We start from the raw sequence: 21476 nt of genomic DNA, 5'->3' as shown, positions 1-21476 counted from the left end.
AAAAACAGTTTTTTGAGATTTACCAACAGTCCATTTCCAGGTTGGTTAGTAATGACAATGTGAGTTAGTAATGACAATACCTGAGCACCAGCTGGGGGGGGGAGGGGCTGGTAAACATGACAGTTAGTAATGACTACACCTGTGCACCAGCTAGGTGGTCTGGGAAAAGAGACAGTTAGTAATGATTGCACCTGTGCTCCAGCTAGCTGGCCTAGTAACGTGAACTGTTAGCAGTTTTCGAGGACCGGTTTGGTCAGAAGTGGTCTATAGTGATTCTAGATGACAATGTAATGTATGTAACCTGTACATGCATTGTGATTCTCTGCCTATATGCACCCAGGTCCCTAGGTCAGTCTGCAGTGAGAGCTGCACCCCTGGATTCAGGAAGTCCGCTATACCAGGAAAACCCGCCTGCTGCTTCCAATGTGTCCAGTGTCTACAAGGAGAAATCTCCAACCAGACAGGTGAGCCAGTGCACTGGGATTCAGCCAGACTGAGATATTAAACAATAAGGGATAGAGGTTTGGTAGTGACAGTGGATAGAGAGTGGGAGGTCTTCTGCTTGTGGACAACCATCCGGTAGTGGAGCTTCACATGTGATCATCACCCTCATTACCATTTTTAAGGACAGCAACACTCAAGTAGGGTCGGATGTATGGAAGAAAGATGCATTTGGCATGGTACGCTGGCTCATATGCACATAAGCTTGTGTGGCACTCGGCGGGTGTGGCATAGGCGCCACATCTCCACCATACAGAGCCAACATTACAGCCAGACTACAGAGTGTGAAGAGTATGGTGAGTTCAAGGACGGGTTAGGAATGCTGACGGACAACTGGTAGGGGGTTGTCTCACAATATACTGGCCCTGGAAGGGGGTTAATTTACATACATATAGAATACACATGCGGACAGAGCTGCAGACAGTTCTGCCGGACCCTGGTACTTAGAGGGGGGGTGGCCAACTGAGGAAGTTGGGGCCAAGCATCCTCCTTACTCTCAGATGGAAAAATATACTATTTGCGAGGTTTGGAGAGCGGCAGGGTGGACATGAGAAAAGTGTACCAGCCACCCCCACCCCTGCCCCACCACCACCACTCCCCTGGGAACCTATGGTGGCCCTCCTTGGGGCTTGTAATGCAACAGTGGGGATTTATCTTCACTGATGTTTGGAGGCCTGTGCCACTGGGGAACTATTACCGATAGGAGGATGCGGGTTATGCCACCGTGCACTATTGCCACTGAGGGTTGGAGATCATTTCACAATGGGAGCCGGGACATAGGGAGCAAGACACCACTTAGTCATAGCATGTGCAATTAAATAGTAAAATACATGTTTACAAATATTAAATACAGTAAAAGGTAATATAATCCTTGGCGCAAAATGAGGGCTGCACTTAACCAAACTGAGAGTTACCTTCCCAGTCAAGAATATACAATTGTAAATGGATAGGCAGGAAAAAGCGCCCAATAGTTAGGTACAAAAATAATGGTGTGATCTTACTATTTAGGTAAGAAAAGCCTCTTGTAGTCCCAAATGTATAGTTCAACAACGTCCAGAATAGTTGATTCTTGTTCTTTTCTCCACCAGGGACATGAAAAAAAAAATGCAAAAACATACAATGTGTAGTTTCGTTTATACAATAAGTGGATATGGGGGTCCCCCAAGGGAATATCAATCCTTAATGGAATTCTTCCTTCTCCCACCAGTGTTTGTTCGGATCAAAAATGTACAGGATCACCACGTGTCACCCACAATGTACTATTCTTACATGTATGCTTACATGTAGAAAACACCGTCTAAGCATAGGATAATGATCCAAAAGATGTAATTTATTAATAAAAAAAGGAGGTATCTTTCATAAAACATGCGTTACAACAAAAAATAAAACAGAAACCTTGACTACACCCACCGACACTTTCACTGGGAACCCAGATGTAATTGGAGGCCTCAGGATGCTCACCAGATTCAGTGGTCAGTTGGTAGACCTATCTGAGTAAAAAAGTTAACAGCACTGCACCAACGCGTTTCGACTCTGGGATCTTTTTCAAGGTGGTGCTGTTACCTTCCATAGTAAGGGTTTATATACCCCTTGATGTTGCCTCCCACTTAGGGTGGATCTGGGGGTGGCGTCAAATGGGGAACAAGTAATATATCTAAAACTCATTAAAAACATATTTGATAACGTGGTACATATATACAGTAAACTTCACCTTCTATATGGTCACACTTTGAAAGATATATATATGTTAAAATGACGGATAAACCTTAATGGGCCGGAAATGAGACCCGGAAGTCCATATAAGGGAATGGCACCCTGCATGCTGGATGATATAAGCGGACGGGGTATGGTATAATAATTCGATTTCTAAATGCTGGATAAGGGCCTCGCTCAGTCCGGGGGGGGTTGTGCCTAAGACACTAGGTTGCTGTCTATTGACGCTGGAAATGCGGCATTTCGTATGGTGGCCCGCGCAGTGGAACGCACGGCCATGTTCTCCAACCCTCCCGGAAGTTGGTTTCCTTACTTCCGGCTAACAATACCGGATGGACAGCACTGAATGTTTGGCTGTCACGATGAAACGCACGGCCATTAAATAACTTATTCCGGTTAGTGATGCCGGATATACTGGATTGAAGTGTGGAGGCTCGTGCGGTGGAACGCACAATATTATACTGCCCTATTATTACACATGGAATGCATCAACCCTGTTGATCCGAACAAACACTGGTGGGAGAAGGAAGAATTCCATTAAGGATTGATATTCCCTTGGGGGACCCTCATATCCACTTATTGTATAAACGAAACTACACATTGTATGTTTTTGCATTTTTTTTTTTTCATGTCCCTGGTGGAGAAAAGTACAAGAATCAACTATTCTGGACGTTGTTGAACTATACATTTGGGACTACAAGAGGCTTGTCTTACCTAAATAGATCACACCATTATTTTTGTACCTAACTATTGGGCGCTTTTTCCTGCCTATCCATTTACAAAATGTTTACAAATATGTTTGAATCTTAACTTTTAACAAAAATATGATAAAAATAACCAGTAAGCTGGGTCAAACAGTAATATAAAGCAACCTGAGCATGCATCATGTGTGGGAATGGATTTATTGAAAACGTATTAACATAGAGAGGGGAAAACTTACTAACATGCAAGTTCTAATTGGACATGGGACGTTGCTATGGGCAAACAATCAGATAAAATCGATTATTTTCTAGAAGGTGCTAAATAAATAAGTAGATCTGATTGGTTCCCCATAGCAACATCCCAAGTGAAATAGAACTCCCATCTCAGAAACTTTCACCCAGAGGGCAATATTCTATTGATGCCGGATCCATTTTGCCGGAATGGATCCGGCATCCATTATTCAATTCATTGGCCAAATCCGGATGTCAGATTTGGCCGATGATTGACACTCACCCGGCCGGCGGGGAATGACGGGAGAAGGCGAGAACCGAATAGGCAGCCTTGATGGAGCAGGGTGAGCTGCTCTCACCCGGCTCGGCGGCTGGAATGTACGGGAGGGTGCTCGAGGGTGTGGGCGGCGGCGTGAGGGTGCAGGCTGCGGCGGACAGGAGGACGGCACCGTGTAAGCTGCTGCTGCCCACCCTGCACTATCCTCCCTGCCTCAATCCGGCATTTTGTTATGCCGGATTAAGGCATGACGGAAACACAGCAGTTTTTGGCTGTTTTTTTCATCAAAAGCAGGTGAATTAGCGGCTCTTCCGTCAATCTACCTGCTTTTCAGCGTGTCGAAACTTTTCGACAGGCTGAAAAAAAAAAAGCTAAGATTGAATAGATCGGAACCCCTTCCGATGTATTCATGTCGAAAAAATGTCGTCTTTTCGGCAAGACGGCAGTTTCGACACTGATTGAATATACCGCAATGTGTCTAAATAGACAGTCAATAGGTCCAACCCCAAAAGGTCAACATACAATAGATGGAAAGGGTTATAAGCTCGACAGGGTCAAAAGGTCTACATGGAAAAGGTCGACATTAAAATGGTCAACAGGGTCAAAAGAGTTTTTGTGTCTATGTCGACAACTGTCGACATGGACCTCCAATTAGTTTAACGCATACCCTCGCATTGCTCGATACGCTTTTGTGTTCAATTGAGATAATACTTTTTATATATTCTAATAATTACTACCCATTATTCGTTATCAATATTAAAAAAAACCAGTATAAGTGCTTTTGAGAAGAACGTAGTTATAGTACTTTTGTGTTCTAGATTCCATTGATTGTTTTAAGTGTCCATGGAACCTGTGGCCAAATGCCCAGAGAACACGTTGTCTTCCTAGGGCCACAGAGTTCCTCTCCTATGAAGATGTATTGGGAACCAGTCTGGCAGCTGTCAGTATTGTATCTTCCTTCACACCGTGTTTTATACTGAAACTTTTCAGTCGTCACAAGCAATCGCCTATAGTCAAAGCTAATAATTATTCTCTCAGCTGTCTTCTCCTGGCTTCTCTGTTCTTCTGTTTCCTCTGCTCATTGGTCTTCATAGGTTATCCTCAGCCTAAGAAGTGTCTCCTGCGTCAAGCCTCATTTGGCCTGGTTTTCACAATTTGTGTTTCATGTATCTTGGCCAAGACTATCATGGTGGTCTTTGCTTTCATGGCCACCAGACCGGGCAGCAGCCTGAGGAGATGGACGACACCTCAAGTGTCCTACTTGATAATATTTGCTTGTTTTCTGTTACAGTTTCTTTTATGTCTCACTTGGCTGTCACTCGCCCCTCCTTTCCCACAGTATAACACTGAGACCAAACCAGGACTCATCATTGTTGAGTGCAATGAGGGCTCTGCCATTGCCTTCTGGTCCATGCTGGGTTACCTGTTCCTTCTGGCCACTATTAGCTTCATTGTTGCCTTCCTGGCTCGGAGACTTCCTGACAGCTTCAATGAGGCCCAGGTGATTACGTTCAGCATGCTGGCCTTCCTCAGTGTCTGGGTCTCCTTTATTCCGGCCTCCCTCAGTTCTCAAGGTAAATACACGGTGGCCATGGAGATATTTGCCATCATGGCCTCAAGTTGGGCTCTGGTGATCTGTATGTTTCTGCCTAAATGTTTTATTATAGTGTACAGACCAGAGATGAACACTAAAGAATATCTTATGAAGAAAAGCAGAGATCAAGATAAAACCAACACAATGTAGACATAAAGTGTAAAGGATCACTCTTAAAGTTTGTAACGGAATAATAAAGCATTCAAAAATGTCATATTGGTGTATATTTATCAGTTCTTGCCTTAATCCGACAGGGTAAATACAATTTGACATTAGCAAAGTCATCTAAAAATTAAATGGACATACTGTGTTATTGTAGTTTATTTGTACAGGTGGTTGAAAGATAAAATATACCAGTATACTGTATTCAAGTCACCGTTCTAAAAATAAAACACAGAAATAAATTAATCTGATGCTTTTTGAGTTCTAAAACATACATATACAATACATTATTGAATGTCCTTCATCAGAGTAATGTCAAACACCACTGGCTGTGGAGAGGTGAGTACTTGCATGGTTCACTTGTCCACCTCTCTGGGTTCAGGGGTGGTTTGACATGCAATCTGCTTGAGCTGTGAATTATTTTGATGAAGTTGTATGGTGTTCTCTTCCATGATGCATCCAATGTCTTCATGGTTTGCCAACTGGTTAAGGTTACAAGCCATCAAAGACCAAATGGTTTCTTCCCTGGATGCTATTTCTTGAGCATCTTGTGTTTTCTGAAATGTCACTTTCAAGACATAGTATATGCCAGGCACAGATAACAAAATAATACAATCACTGAAGGCTTCTCTAGATTTAACTGGTTTAGGGTTATGGAACCTTTCCTGCTTACATTAAAATTGTGGAGTTGACATGGAAGAACTTGTGGCTCACTTGGTTGCTTATCCGACTCTTCAGCTATACTAGTCAGACTGCGTGGAGTGGATTGTGGTTGTATGAAAAGGTAGAAGGACGCGTTCCACCGACCCTCGTGGGGCCCGCTGTGCTCGCCACACTTCGGGATGGTGTGCATACTGGGGGTTACATATCATGGGTACCTCGCGGTACCCATCACATCTCATGCCATGGGTGCTTGTACAATTAAAAATCGCATTGCATCGCATCCCATTTGCTGGCATGCGATGCTATGTGATATTTAATTGGACAAGCATCGCATCGCACGCATCGCACACCACTAAATAAGGTACACAATGCCATGCGATGGGCGCCGTGCTAGGAAACAAGTACCTTTTTTTTATTATTTAGAGCGTCGGACATATGATGACTAAGTCTATGACCCCCCTGTTATTTTAATGAATGTGCAGGATGACCAAGTTGCCAGTTGTTGGAACAGATGGTCACCAACCAGTTCAGGTTGACCTTGGTACCAGAAGGATTTTTTCCCCATACATATGGCCCTTGACACAAAAAAGGTTCCCCACCCCTGCAATAGAACAATGTAACCATGCATGGGATAGACATAAGGACCTTACACAGAAATAAGGATCAAATAGGGTATGAAGTAATAATATTGTAATAATATTGTTAAGAGGTGGCAGACCAGATGGGCAAAATTAGCTAAATAAACTAGAAGAGTGGTCAAAAAATTGGAATATGAGGTTCAGTGTTGATAAAGGCAAAGTTAGGGGCCATTTGTAAAAATTTATCTTACAAATCCTGCTGCAGCCGTCCCGCACTCCTGCGGCTGCCGCTGAATAGGACTGAAAATCAACAGCAGCTGGAGACTAAGAGAAATCTCGCGAGAACTACCGACATCTCGCAAGAATTCCCCTGTACTTGACTCCCGGCAAGGCCGCCGGGCGGGCCAATCAGACCGGCTACAGGGGCCGCATACGGCGTCCGGGCCTGAGGTTCCCCACCCCTGTTCTACTGTCTTAGATTCTACCACCTCTGATGGGAGGCTATTCCCCTTGTCCACTACCCTTTCTGTGAGGTAATGTTTCCTCAGATTTCCCCAGTCCTTGTGTTCTAATTCTTTTCTTCCTATGATGAATGTTTCCCTCCTGGACAGTGTTAAAACCCCTGAAATATACTGTATGTGAAAGCCTCTGTCATGTCCACCCTGCCTGCATGTACAGATGAGTGTGTGTGTCTTTAACGATATTGAGGGCACACACTAGATCATATGCATGATATTGTTAACAATATTGGTATCTTACATATCGTTAACGATATATCGTCTAGTGCAGGCAATTCCAAAGTCAGGCTGGGGGGGGGCAATTGCGGCCCGTGCTGTCATTTCAAGCGGCCCGCAGCCTTCAGCTGGAAGCAGGCAGAGCATCAGATGTAGGAAGCACAGCACCAGACACTAAAGGTGGGGCCCAAGTGAGCACGCCTTTGCCTGCAGTGAGGAGGTGCCGGCCACCACAGTCAGATGTGTTAGGCGTCCTACCCCTGCTGCTGCAATCGTATATCACCCTACTCCACAATCACAGTGACAGCAGTGTTTGGAGAGGGGGGGGCAGCAATGGGGAAGCTTGCTCCCGTAACATGCAGAGCGGAGGAGGGCAGCAGCTGAAGCCCAAGCATCTCCTGTTTTTGCAGTGCCTGCTTTGCCTCTCCTTCCTCTGGCTCACACAAGGGGCTGGGAAACATACAGAGAAGGGAGGGGGCAGAGTGGGGGACATACAGTGAATGGAGGCAGTGATGGCCATTCAGAGAAGGGGGAGCAGGGGCAGGCTTGGGGTCATACAGTGAATGGGAGTCATACAGTGAAGGAGGGTCAGGCTTGGGGACATACAATGAATGGAGGCACTGATGGACATTAAGAGAAGGGGGGCAGGCTGGGGGACAGAGTGAATAGGTGCAGAGTGGGGAACATACAGTGAATGGGGGGCATACAGTGAAGGAGGGGCAGGCTGGGGGACATACAGTAAATGGGGGCAGAGTGGGGGACCATTCTGATGTGATTAATGATTCAAAGAATGTCAGGCTGAATGGTCGGCCCCCACACATTTACACTTCACCAAATCTGGCCCTCGTCGCAAAAAGTTTGGACACCCCTGGACTAGTGTGCACCCAGCTTGGGGTGTGTCAGAAACATACACAAATCTATCTCATCACATATTCTACAATCGATGTGGGAAAAAAAGCATGTATTCACAGAAGGAAACTCTGGGCTCCTTATCGCTGGGCTGCTAATTGTCGGAGCCCATGATCAGGTATACACCACCCTGCCAGAGTGACATCCCGCCCCGTGCAAATCCATTCGAAATCAGTCATCATTGAATGATTTCCACAGTGTGTGCAGTCCAGGACTTACTCGGTGGCTACAATAGAAACAGGCTGTTTGGGGTCGGAGGTTAATGTCACATGACTTCCCCTCAAACACCTGGACACACCTGCTTTTTCTTTGACATTCCCAGAAAACGGCCGGTTAGCACTTCCCAAATGCCGGCTTCCTGTCAATCACCTAGGGAATGGTAGCAGGTTTTTATCGCACATGTGTACCAAGGACCATACACATGTGCAACCTATCGATTATTGGCCAACCTGCAAATTCACAGTCAAGCGATGGGGTGTGAATTGCTGTAGGCCCCCTGTTAAAGTGGAGACAATACACGGATCATATTCATCTCTGCCAGTAAATCCCATAGAACAGAGAGTATCAGACTCATCCAGATAGAATGAAACTGAATAATGAAGAATATATCTCTGCTTCTGCACCTAATGACTGAGGTCCCATTAAATGGGTGGGTCAGTAGCAATTGCCTATAATGGTGCTTCTCATAGTCATCGTATAGTATGAGACTCCAGCAAGATTTAATGGTTCCAACCCTTCTGCAAAAAAAGAGGTGCCAGCACTAGCACTCATACACTTGGCTGATAACAGCACTATTGGGTTAACAGAGGCCACTAGTTGTGCCTGATGGTAACATTTAAATTACTGAGGTACTAATTAGCTCACCATGGATATCCTTAAATCCTAGACCATAATGGGGGAGTGTGGTAAACTCTGCTCTACAATGGTGTTCTATGCAGCTAAACTAAGCAGCCCTAGTCAAACCATGAAAAGCAGAATGTGACCAAAGTTATACACCAGTGGCTAAGCTTAGATCCCACTCCTGCTGGGAGAAAACCTTCTTCCTTTGCATTAAATCATTTACAAATTCATATTTTTGATGACTGGTTATACTGTATTACTTCCAATCAAACAGGGACTAAAAACTTCTTGAGATCAAGTATTAACTTTGGGACACGGCTCTTCTTAGAATTTTTTATACTTTTTTATACTTAAAGACTGTGAGTGTTAGGACTCTGAGGGGATTCCAGACAAGAGGTTACCGGAAAGGACAGGCCACGATCCCAACCCTAACTCTGTTAATCCCTCCAGAGGTTATAGGCACCTGCATAGCTAAGGCATCAAGAGGGAAACTAACTAAAACCCGTAGAAATGGGAAATGGGAAACAAAGCAAAATGTGGCATGTCCTCCACAAATAGGGATCTGCAGCAGACCAACGTACAATTAAACCTCGTGACCCCTGCGTAGATCAATAACAAAACGGTAGTGCGGTGGAAAATAGGGGTACAATCTTCCACCGAACTACCATGAATGCAACAATGCAAGAAGATGTTATACGTAGAAATAATACTTCTCAGCTAAACTTATGAGTGCAGAAGAGCAGGAAGGTGTTAAACGTTATGGGGGAAATTTACTAAAGGAAATTTGTAAAAAATAGGTGTATTTGTATCCAGAAATACACTTATTTTTGACATTTACTATCCCGAAAATACGGCAATTCGTATTCGTATTGATGTGCAATCAATACGAATACGAATTGCCGTATTTTCAGGATAGTAAATGTCAAAAATAAGTGTATTTCTGGATACAAATACACCTATTTTTTTACAAATTTCCTTTAGTAAATTTCCCCCAATATGTCCCAGCTGACCACATAGATGCAAAAATGCATGAAGGTGTTAATAATATACAAAACAACCCATGTAGAGCTGGATGACACAAACATGAGAGAAAATATAACTCCACACAGATATATGCTAGCAATGGACTTCAGAAAAACTGCAGGAGATAGAAAAAGCACTTATCTCTGTCCTTGCAGAATCTGGGAACAAGCAGAGAACTCCAAGGCCACCAGACACAGGCTGGATATGGGAAGCTGAATAAACAGCAGATGACAGGCAAACAGACTAGGACAGGCTGCACTAAGAATCACTGGCACCTTGGTGAAAAGCAGCATGGGAGATAATGGAAACACTCCCAATCAGAATAGCCAAGGCTGACAAGCTTCCTTAATGAGGAGACTTACTACAGGTGAACAGCCTGACATACAAGGCCCAGAGCTAGGGTCTAATTATACAGCAGCTTTGCCTCACATTGCGGACACAGGCTGCATTTACACAGACCCGCCGGATGTGGCTCGTTACAGTGAGTAGGAATCTCCCCCACCTCTGTACACCAATGTGCCAGCATGCTAAAAAAAGATTAGATTTTGTTCTGATGATGTTTTGGGATATTTTTATTTTCTGCTTATGACTAAACAGATAAGGGTCTTGATAAGGGTTGTGTGCTCTACATTCACTTCAGCTATTTCTGATGGTCAAGGGTTATTTTCATGTAACGTAGGTAAGGATAGCTATGGTCACTTAGTCCCCAAACCCAAAGGCCTGCCAAACGCAGGATAGGAACATCAGTTAGATAAAGATGAACACCTGGGTCCCACTGTCCAATACGACAGCGCAAGTATGTCCATTAATAAATGTTCTTGGCAGTGGAGCCTTCCCTATTAAGCATTCGGGCAAAGAATTTCCACCACAGGAACTCCCCATGAGATATTTCTAGTGGGCTTCTGCTGTGTTCATTGGCCTCCCTTGAACATTTCCTGATGACCCAGAAACTCTACCTATCCTTGGAGAAACATGGTCTCCTCCACTATTCCAGCTCAAATTAAAGTTTGATGTGCTATGCCCTGGTCACCAGCGTTGGAAACATTATTTTTTATTTATCTCCTTATGGTTTTTCTTTACAATAATAATGTCTTTGCTTAAAACCTCCCATGGTGCAAAACCACCCATCCGATGTCATATCTAAGGCTATCAACCTCCAAGGACACAGGTCGTGTGATTTGATTTAGTGTACATGCATTTAGGGTTTAGCATTTACAGACATAAAGAAGCAGAAGTTAGTTAGAAGAAAAAACCCATACAAGGGCTTGCATATAGACTTTTATCAAGCCAATGAGTAGTAGCGAAAAACAAATATTATACCTATTTCAATGGGCTCTGCATCCAACCTTATCTCCCTGTATATAAAATATAGTTTAATACAATAATGTTTATAAAATAATTCACCAAAAATGATATATTTTCTCTACTACCTAACTATTGTCTTTCCTTCCTCATCATATATTCTCTGGAGTTCATGTCGGTCCGTAAAACTATGATGAAACATTTAGGCAGGAACATACAGACCACCAGAGCCCAACTGGAAGCCAAGATGGCAAATATCTCCATGGCCACCGTGTACTTGCCCTGAGCACTGAGGGAAGCCGGGATAAAGGAGACCCAGACACTGAGGAAGGCCAGCATGCTGAACGTAATAAACTGGGCCTCATTGAATCTGTCAGGAAGTCTCCGAGCCAGGAAGGCAACAATTAAACTAATGGTGGCCAGAAGGAACAGGTAACCCACCATGGTCCAGAAGGCAATGGGTGATCCCTCATTACACTCAACAATGACAAGTCCAGGTTTGATTTCAGTGTTATATTGCGGGAATGGAGAAGCTAAGGACAACCAAGTGATGCACAAGATAAGCTGTAACAGGAAGCAGGTAATAATAATCATGTAGGACACTTGGGGGCGCATCCATCTCCTCAGATTGCTGCCTGGTCTAGTGGCCATAAAAGCAAACACCACCAGGATAGTCTTAGCCAAGATACTTGAGATGCACAAAGTGAAGGCCAGACCAAATAGTACCTGACGCAGGAGACATGTCTGGTGGTGGGGGTAACCTATAAATACTAAAGAGCACAGGAAGCAGAGACACATGGACATCAGCAGAAGACAACTTAGAGAGTAATTATTGGCTTTCACTATAGGAGTCTGTCTGTGCCGGATGAAAAGAGTCCAAATGAGAGCAGGAATTAGTGAGGACATTATGCTGATTGCGGCTAAAGTTCCTCCCAATGTATCTTCATAGGAAAGAAACTCCATGGATTTTGGAAGACATCTGGATCTCTGAGGATTTGGCCACTGATCCCAAGGACACCTGATGCAATTAATAGAATCTGCAAAACACCAAATATATGGTAATGTTACATGACTACATGTCATTAATGTCTTGTGTGATGTTGAAAATACACATTTCAAATTAATTTAGTGTTGATTTCCTACATCTACTAAACTAAGCAAAATGTATGCAAATTTTGACCAATTTGTTTCTTTTATTTATTATTTTAATATATTTAGTAACATGTATTTACAATTTTATGATAGAATAACTTGAGAGGGACATTACTGCACAGTCTCCAATATGGCTTCTCTGGGGATGATGTCTTACATCAAGATGGCTGCCACGAATACTAGTATGCAAGTTGTACCCAAACGGTGCTGTGGCACCCTGAGATGCCTTGGGACAATTGCAGGAGTGCCCTGGGTTGCTTATCCAGGACCAATTCCAATTATTTATGAGAATTGAACCACAAAAAACACAATGGGTGGAATGTAATGACACCCAAGTTCGGAAGCAGACTTTTTTTAAAGGGGCAATCACTTGTAAGTGATTGCCCCTTTAAAAAATTTCTGAGTTCAGTCGGCATCCCGTACTGTCATCAAACTGCATTTTTTATATTTTTTTTCTGAATTCATCAATAAGAAGCTCTTGGCTGCTGGGTGCCATGAAAACAATTGTGATACTCTAAGTTGTCATTATTCAAAAAGGTTTGGGAACCACTATGCATTTATATCGCCATCTTCTTATAGCCAGTGACATAGTGGTAGATGGACATCTCCTCCTTAACTCCAAGAGACCTCAGACCATTTGCCCTGTGATACTGAGACAGTCACTGGCTGGTAAGCTGTCAGAAGCCCGCTCCACATCATGCCCTCAACAATCTATATATTTAAGCCACTGGACTGTTCATTGGGTCAACTGCAAATTACACTGGAGTGTGCAATGCATGTTACAGGGAGCAAATTTACCTGTCTGGTTAGATATTTCTCCTTGTAGACATTGGACACAATCATAGCAGCAGACGGGGTGCCCTGATCTAGCGGCCTTCCTGTATCCTGGAGGACAACTCTCACTGCAGGCCGAGCGAGGGACCTGGGAATTACGGAAATGTATATAATATTTTATGTATAAAATGTTCTGCACATATCTAGTGCCAACACAAACAGTTATCACTAGGGATGTCTACTTGTATCTGAAGGGTTATGTGTAGCGTTTTTACTGGCCTGCCCATACAGTATTAGACTTTTGTGATAGCTGAAGATTCCATACAGACGATAATGCACCTTTATGTAAGTTATTAACCCAGTTATATTTATATAGCGCCCTTTCTCCAACAGGACTCAAGGCCCTTAGACATCAAAACAATGCACATAACACATAGGATTTGGGTAGAACAGCAATAGACAAATCACACAGACATAAAAGAAAGCATAGAGAGCACAGTAGGCACAATGTAGTGTTGGCACAGGAATTTTGGATAATAACTTTCACGAGTTGTGTATTCCACCCTAATAAGGTACCAGGTGAAGCAGCCATCTTGGGTGCACTGTGTAGGACAGGGGTGGCCAAACCAGTCCTCGAGATCTACCAACGGTCCACATTTCCCACATCACCTAGCTGCTGCACAGCTGCAGTCAATACTAACTGTCACATTTTCAAACCTGCTGCATTCATTCCTACTATAGATCCACAGGTTGCCTGGAAAACATGCACCTTTGGTAGGACAGGTTTGGCCACCCCTGGTGAAGGATTACCCTGGGTGGAATAGCTTACCTCTAGAAGAAATGACACAAAGTGAAGTGATTACTGTGTAGAGTAGAGTCCCAATAAGACAGGTCCATGTATTTATCATCCCACCCACAAGTGTAGCAGGTGAGGCAGCCATGTTGGGAGCAATACAAAGGTTATACTGTGGGAGGTGAGCCATAAAAGGACCCATAAAAGGACTCAATCAGATATGGGAAAGTAGACACTTTGTGTAGTTACAGTAGTATGATATACAGTTTAATGGAACATCCATGTGAAGCACATCCTGCTTGCAGGGGAACCATCGGAGGTAAACAGCTTGGGTGCACTGCGTAGGTCACTGCTGGCAGGGTGTGCACTCTGTGGAGGCATACTCTGCTGGGGGGGATGGCATGATAAAACACCTTCTCAGGGGACCACAAAAGTATAGTAAAAAATCGCGGGCATCGCGGGTACATAAAAACCAGGTGCGACGCGATGCCCGCGATTTTCCCATAGGGATCAATGTTAAAACTGTGATTGGACGCGATTTTACTGTTAAATGCCTCAATGCCCGCGATTTGGCCATAGGAAACAATGTTAAATTGGCCACAGAGCCCTAATAGTGCCCTTGAACTGTGAAATGGCCCCCACAATTGTTAACGCCACCCCACGATCAACGTATACCCGAAGCGTGGCGAGCGCAGCGAGCCCGCGAGGGGCGTCGGTACGCGTCCTCCGACCTTTTCATACCCCCACTATCCACGTCGGCGTGGAGTTGAGAATAGAATAGTGTGGCGAGCGCAGCGCGCCACCGAGCCCGAAGCGTGGCGAGCGCAGCGAGCCCCGCGAGGGGACGCGGATACCTTCACAGGTAAACGCGTCCCTTCGCGGGCTTCACAGGTGTCCGCGTCGCCATGGACACCTGGGAAGCCCGCTCGCCACACTATTCTATTCTCAACTCCACGCCGACGTGGATAGTGGGGGTATGAAAAGGTCGGAGGACGCGTACCGCCGCCCCTCGCGGGCTCGCTGCGCTCGCCACGCTTCGGGTTGACGTTGATCGTGGGGTGGCGTTAACAATTGTCGGGGCCATTTCAGACTTCACGGTGACTATTTGGGCTCTGTGGCCCATTTAACATTGTTTCCTATATAAAAATCGCGGGCATTGAGGCATTGAACACTAAAATCGTGTCCAATCTCACTTTTAACATTGATCCCTATGGGAAATCACGGCCATCGCGGGCATCGCATCGCACCCGTTTTTTAGTGCATTCGATGGTCGCAATGGTCGCGATGGGCGCCGTTCTAGGTAAAGAGTACCCTTTATATTTTGATATATTGGGATTTTTTTGTGTATACTCGAATTGTAACATCTTAAATATTTTTTAAACATCTTGGGCTGTAGAACACATTTTGGTCAGTATGGCTAATCTGATCTTTAATAATTTCACTCAGAGAACTATACACCTGTACAGAGGGACAGGAGCAATGTTCCCTCTAATTTTATGAAACCTGTGTGCGGCAAAAGATTTTGGCTGTGCAACTTTGTAAGGAAATTTAAATTTTTGTGCATCACTTATATATAACTGGAAAATGACGCTCAGCATTTATGTTAACTTTACTTAAAAAATATATTAAACATTTAAAACACAGCACACAATGTAGTTAATGGGTGAAACACACATTAATTGAGTCCACAACTGCAAAAAGGGACCACTGCTGCTCTGTTGTAATGTCTGTGCGCACGCTCGTCAAGTTGTGTGCGCGCGCACGCGCGCACAGCTTAGAGGGAACACTGGACAGGAGTGTCATCTGGAGCCTCACCTGCTGATCCCCTGTAGGCCACCTCAGAAGACTTGAGTTGATGGTCATTGCTTCATCAGGAAGAGCTGCAGTATTATAACTGCCAACGTTAATTATCTTTAGAGTCCCTTCTGGTCTTGGCTGCCAATTCACTATACTATAGACAGCGGGTGGGTCTCCGTTCTTATCAAAGTAAATTGGTTTTCCATTACTTAGTGTAAGCTTGACCTTCCTCACGTAGTGTGTGAGCTGTAAAAAAGTAGAAAATATGATGTATGTAGAAGAAGGTCACATTACTTCATTTTACAGTCAATATGGCTCTTGTTCCATAGGTTATAAATAAAATGGACTAGATCAGAATTAGAAATCCACATATAACTCCACTGGCCCCTACACCTCGACTCCATTGTCATTTCCATACATACTCCCAAACCTGCCCTCTCAGATCAGCCAATGATCATTGCCTTTCCTCCTCTCTGGTCACTACATCTCCACTCCATCGTCATCAACATACACACTCCCAACCCTGCCCTTTCGGATCAGCTAATGACCATTGATTTTCCTCCTCTTTAATCACTACATCTCCACTCCATCGTCATCTCCATACATAATCCAAACCCTGCCCTTTCGGATCAGCCAATGACCCTTGCCTTTCCTCCCAGTGGCGTAACAATAATTTACGCGCCCCTTCCCCCGTCTGGAAAGTTTCCACCCCCCCTGGGAAATTCCGTGACCCCCCGAGCCTTACCTCTCCTTGATGGTCTGTGCCTGGCCGGGCCGGGAGTCAGGGCACTGACCTGCCGCTGCATCTGCTGTAGCCGGGACCGCAGATTTTGGTCCGGTGATCATCCTGACTGTCTCTCCTGAAGGTTTACTAACCTGGTCCGGCGCTCCTCCTGGCTGTCTTTCCTTATGAAAAATATCCCTTACAAAATTGCTGCCCCCTTAATGTAGACAGTTTTTGAGGATGCTAGAGGAGGCTTCGGCCTCCTCTAGCATCCTCAAAAACTGTCTGCGTTAAGGGGGCGGCCATTTTGTGGGGGATATTTTTCATAAGGAAAGTCAGCCAGGAGGAGCGCCGGACCAGGTTAGTAAACCTTCAGGTCCACTCCCAACTCCCAGCCACAAGCACCATAGCAATAGCTCCCTGAGACCCCCGGCGCCGGGCGCCCACATTTGGTCAGAACCTCTCTGCTGTTGCAGGGTCTGTGGCGCTATTGTTACGCCACTGTTTCCTCCTCTATAATCACTACATCTCCACTCCATCATCATCATCTCGATACGTACTCCCAACCCTGCCCTCTCGGATCAGCCAATGACCATTGCCTTTCCTCCTCTCATGTATTGGGTCAACCACTAAAGGTTAGGTTGACACGTGAAATAGGTTGACATAGGTAAGATCGACACGGGTTTCGAAGGGCGACACAAGCATTAGGTCGACAATGGCTAGGTCAACAGTCAAAAGCTTGACATGAGTTATTCACATTTTTTTTTGCCGACAGGTGGTATTTCATGCCCTACCATCTACTAGGGCGTGTAGGGAGAATAGAATAGTGTGCTCAAAGCAAGGGGCTGCAGTACACTTTGATGGTGTCCATATTGACTATGTCGACATGCAGGACAAAAAACGCAAAACGGTCATGTCAGTTTTGTAAAAATGCCATTTTGACCTATTTCCCGTGTCCACCTAAGCCATGACGACCTTCTACGGGTGGACCCAATGATCCATACCCCTTATTACTACCTGTATACATGACTTCTCTCATGCTGCCCCTTCTCCACTGGAATGATCTCCCTCAATCTGTCTCATTAACCCCCAGCCTGCACAGCTTCAAACTCAGCTGTTCATAAAAGCATACCAGTATTATTAATAATTCATACATACTGATGTAAAATTAACATTCAAATACTTAAATTTAATTAAATTAACCATCTATAAAAAGAAACAACAAGAAAAACCAAATGGGAATTACGGTATCCTTCTAGCTGCCATCTAATTATAAATCTAATATCGAAAAGCGAAAATTTGCCCTTCTGTCCTTCGGTCTTTCTATACAAATCCACAGGATACAAGGGAAGATCGCAAAATTTTATATACGGGGTATTAAAAACGGCCAAAGCAACTAAAAAAATTCCAAATCAAAATGAATTACTGTAATTTTTTTATTAATTAAAAAACACAATTAAATATACTGTATAAAAATAAATGAACGTATGCGTATGTATGTTCCAGCATAACTCTCAAAACACATAAGACCTACAATCTGGTGAAATAAATATTGTGGGGGTAAGACGCCCCTATCACCCCCCTTGGGGTCCTGGGGGCCCAAAAACGGGTCTGGCCACTACATAAAGTGGGTCAGGGAAGCAAGGTATGAAAAAGTTGCATAACATAGACGGTGTAGAGGACATTGTTTCAGATTAGGTTCACGCCCATTTAGACCCCCAATCCTGATGCCGCCTGGGACCCATAAATGGGTCCGGCCATTACACAAAGTGGGTCAAGAAAGCAACATGAACAACAGAGTTGCATATCATAGAGGGGGAAGAGGACATTGGTTGGATCCAGATTAGTTTAACAGCCACTAATACTTGCAATCTCGACCCCACCGGGGTCCTGGAGGCCCAAAAAGTGGTTTGGCCACTACCCAAAGTGTTTCATGGATGCAATATATGGCAGAGGTGCATAACATAAAGGGGGTAGAGGACATGGGGTTTAAGAAAAAAAAATCATTGCTCAGATGTGGGAGGCCACCACAGATAGGTGTATGCCAATCACACCATGGGCATGGCGAGCGGTTATGCTTAAAACAGAAGGATAAAGTGCAAGTAATACTAATTGTACAACCAAACCCGAGCAACGTCAGGTACCCCAGCTAGTATCTAAAAAAATATCAGCAGATGGCAGAAGATACAGTAACAAAAAAATTATCAGTAGGATGGGTCAAGATGCAATCAGCCAATCAGATGCAGATGTTGACCATCATCATCATCTCATATTTAGTAACAAGAATCCATAACACGCTAAAGGTCTCGACCCAGGTATCTCTGCCCCATTATACGGCATTGGCACACTGCAGTAGGAGATTCATTTTATGCCTCTCTGCAGATCCTGTGGGCCTGTTTGAATAGTTGGGCTTGGAGCTACAACTCCATCAGCCCCTATGTTAATCCGGTCCTGACTGTGTGTTGTAATGTGAATAAGGGGAACTACTATTTGGTATAGTGTGAAGTCATAGTTCAAACAATTGATGAGATAGATGAGTAAGATGCTTTGCATGGTAGGTTACCTGCCATGGTTTGAAATTCCAAATGTCTGCACAAGTCCCATTAGAAAAGGGGCCCTTGCCTGTGTTGCAGCTTTTCATATCATCCAAAGCTTTGGCTAAAACATTTACAGTTGAATATGTCGTATAAGAAAATCTTAAACTGTTGATGTAGGTGGAGCTGTTCTGGACATCATCTAAGGTTTCATTTCCTGTGCATATTTTTTCTGAGTTTGTTATAGAACCAGTAAGGTTCCTACCATAAAGAAATGTGCAATTGAAGACTTCTTGCCAAAACAAGTTCACCCAGGTCTCCCCAGCAGACTGAGAAGGACGTATCTTACTGAGGAACTGACTTAATCCAGGGACCACGTTATCGTTAGCGGACAAGCCGAGAGTTCCAGATAAGATCGGGAAATTATTTCTTACTGATAATAAGATAGACTTGGACCAACCGGCATTTCCAATAAACATCCTCCCCGTGATGTTCTGTTTCAACATTTCATTCAATAGATGGACAAAATCAATGTCAACAGAGAAGACAATGACCACCTTAGCAGTTGACTCCTTGATAACCCTCACTATATGTGGAGCATTGCGATCGGGTTGACCTAGACGAATATATTCAGTAAAAGCTACACATGCCCCAGCCTTAATTATCTCTTGTTTTATTGGCTGGATTCCCAGAAGACCATAATTACTGTCTGTAGCCACAAGACCGATCCAGGTCAAACCAAAGCTCAACACAAGCTGTGCCAGTGCCATGGACTGGAATTTATCACTTGGATATGTCCTGAAGAAAGACGGAAACATTTTCTGGTTACTCAGAAGAGAAACACTTGAATATGGGCTGATCTGAAAGTAGAAAACCAAATAAGAAAAAGAGATATAGATAGACTATATGACTGTATATCTACACATCCTAGTAATGGAACTATTGATCCACCTCTCATGAATTAATATACCCGCAACTTAGAAAGAACAAGTAATACCATATGGTCTATACATAATTACTAGTAAGTCCTCTCGAAGCAAAAGCTTCCAAAGCTAGTCTGCTACCTTCTGTGATTGTACATGTGTAAGAAAGAGGCGTATGGTGAAATTTAATAGGAAGAGAGATTCAGAAATTGAGAGATTTGGTATGAATTCTCCAGTTTTTTTAAAGCGGCAATCATTTACACTGCAAAATCAAACTGGTTTTGCGGTGTAAATGATTGCCGCTTTAAAAAAACCTGGAGATTTCTTACCAAATCTCTCACTTTCTGAATCTCTCATCCTATTAAATTTCCCCCGTAGTTTCACTCTCTACCAGCAGACGTCAGTGTTTCGGAGACTCACGGACACTAAACATATATATATAGATGATTATGTATTAGAGATACAATCAGTTGTTTTATATATGTATATTATTTATATATTCTTTTACTAGAATATTCTTTTTGGGAGAATAAATGTATATATTTTATTAATTAATTATTAATCTGAGTGTTGATTTTTCCAGTCAAACCCACCTGTTTTCATTGATTAGCGCAGTGTTTATCCCATAAATCAACAATGCATTATGTAAGTTACCTGGATGTTCTTTCTATTATAAACAGCTTCACAGAACCCTGGAGTTATATCATTAAGACATAATAATGAGAAACTCCTTTTAGCCCACACACAAGCCGCCCTTAATAGACTCAGGCAAAAGTTCTATCACCTAGGTAATAGATCAGGTAAAATGCTCGCCCGTAAGCTGCGTGTCCAACAAGCTAGAAATAGAATCCAATGTATTAAGTCACCCTCCAACTCAAAGATTTCCAACCCATCTGCAATATCTAACCAATTCGCCTCCTTCTATTCCCAGCTCTACAATCTCTTGACGGATACTACCACAGCTCAACCTACCCTCACAACCATCAACTCCTTCTTAGCCGATCTGAACCTACCCTCCATTACTGATTAACAGCTAGAAAGCCTAATTGCCCCATGGAACACAGCTGAAATTTATGATACCATTAAATCCCTCCCCAAAAATAAGGCACCTGGTCCTGATGGCTTCATTAATGACTTCTACGCTACCTTCCAAGACCTTCTAGTTCCCACACTCCTTAAAGTCTACAGCGAGATAACTTCCAGAGGCACTATCCCCAGTGAAATGCTAGAAGCCCAAATAGTCACTATACCCAAACCTGGAAAAGACCCTTCTCTCTGCCAAAACTACCACCCAATCTCCTTATTGAATGGGGATGTTAAAATTTATGCTAAACTCATCGCCTCCCGTTTAAATGCCCTTCTCCCCTCATTGATCCTCCCAGATCAAGTGGGATTTGTCCCTTGGAGACAAGCATCAGATAACACCCGTAGGGTTTTTGATCTCGTTGATTCCCTTTCAAATGACCAGGGTCTTCTTTTGCTATCTTTGGACACGGAGAAGGCCTTCGATCGCCTCAACTGGACTTACATGTGTGAGGTCTTGATGAGGTT

The 21476-nt window shown here is 43.8% G+C and overlaps 2 protein-coding genes across 2 annotated transcripts in view; one reads left to right on the top strand and one right to left on the bottom strand.

Annotated features, from left to right (window-relative positions):
- Nucleotides 1–5167, top strand: part of LOC146073361 (extracellular calcium-sensing receptor-like) — a 41095-nt gene extending 35928 nt beyond the window's left edge. The window contains exons 7-8 of the mRNA XM_083180538.1: nt 341–464; nt 4242–5167. Coding sequence (XP_083036664.1) covers nt 341–464; nt 4242–5167 — 1050 coding nt within the window. The remainder of the gene's footprint in view (nt 1–340; nt 465–4241) is intronic.
- Nucleotides 5168–11360: 6193 nt separating this feature from the next.
- The window catches only part of LOC146073360 (extracellular calcium-sensing receptor-like), a 30322-nt gene continuing 20206 nt past the window's right edge, over nt 11361–21476 (bottom strand). Inside the window, exons 5-8 of the mRNA XM_083180536.1 lie at nt 19032–19862; nt 15763–15990; nt 13179–13302; nt 11361–12265 (exon numbers count right to left, since the gene is read on the bottom strand). Coding sequence (XP_083036662.1) covers nt 11361–12265; nt 13179–13302; nt 15763–15990; nt 19032–19862 — 2088 coding nt within the window. The remainder of the gene's footprint in view (nt 12266–13178; nt 13303–15762; nt 15991–19031; nt 19863–21476) is intronic.

The sequence above is a fragment of the Crinia signifera genome, chromosome 4, assembly GCF_055691185.1.
Source record: "Crinia signifera chromosome 4, ASM5569118v1, whole genome shotgun sequence".
NCBI classification, from domain to species: domain Eukaryota; kingdom Metazoa; phylum Chordata; class Amphibia; order Anura; family Myobatrachidae; genus Crinia; species Crinia signifera.
The sequence above is the reverse complement of the archived record's forward strand: the minus strand, read 5'-3'. Positions and strand labels throughout refer to the sequence as shown.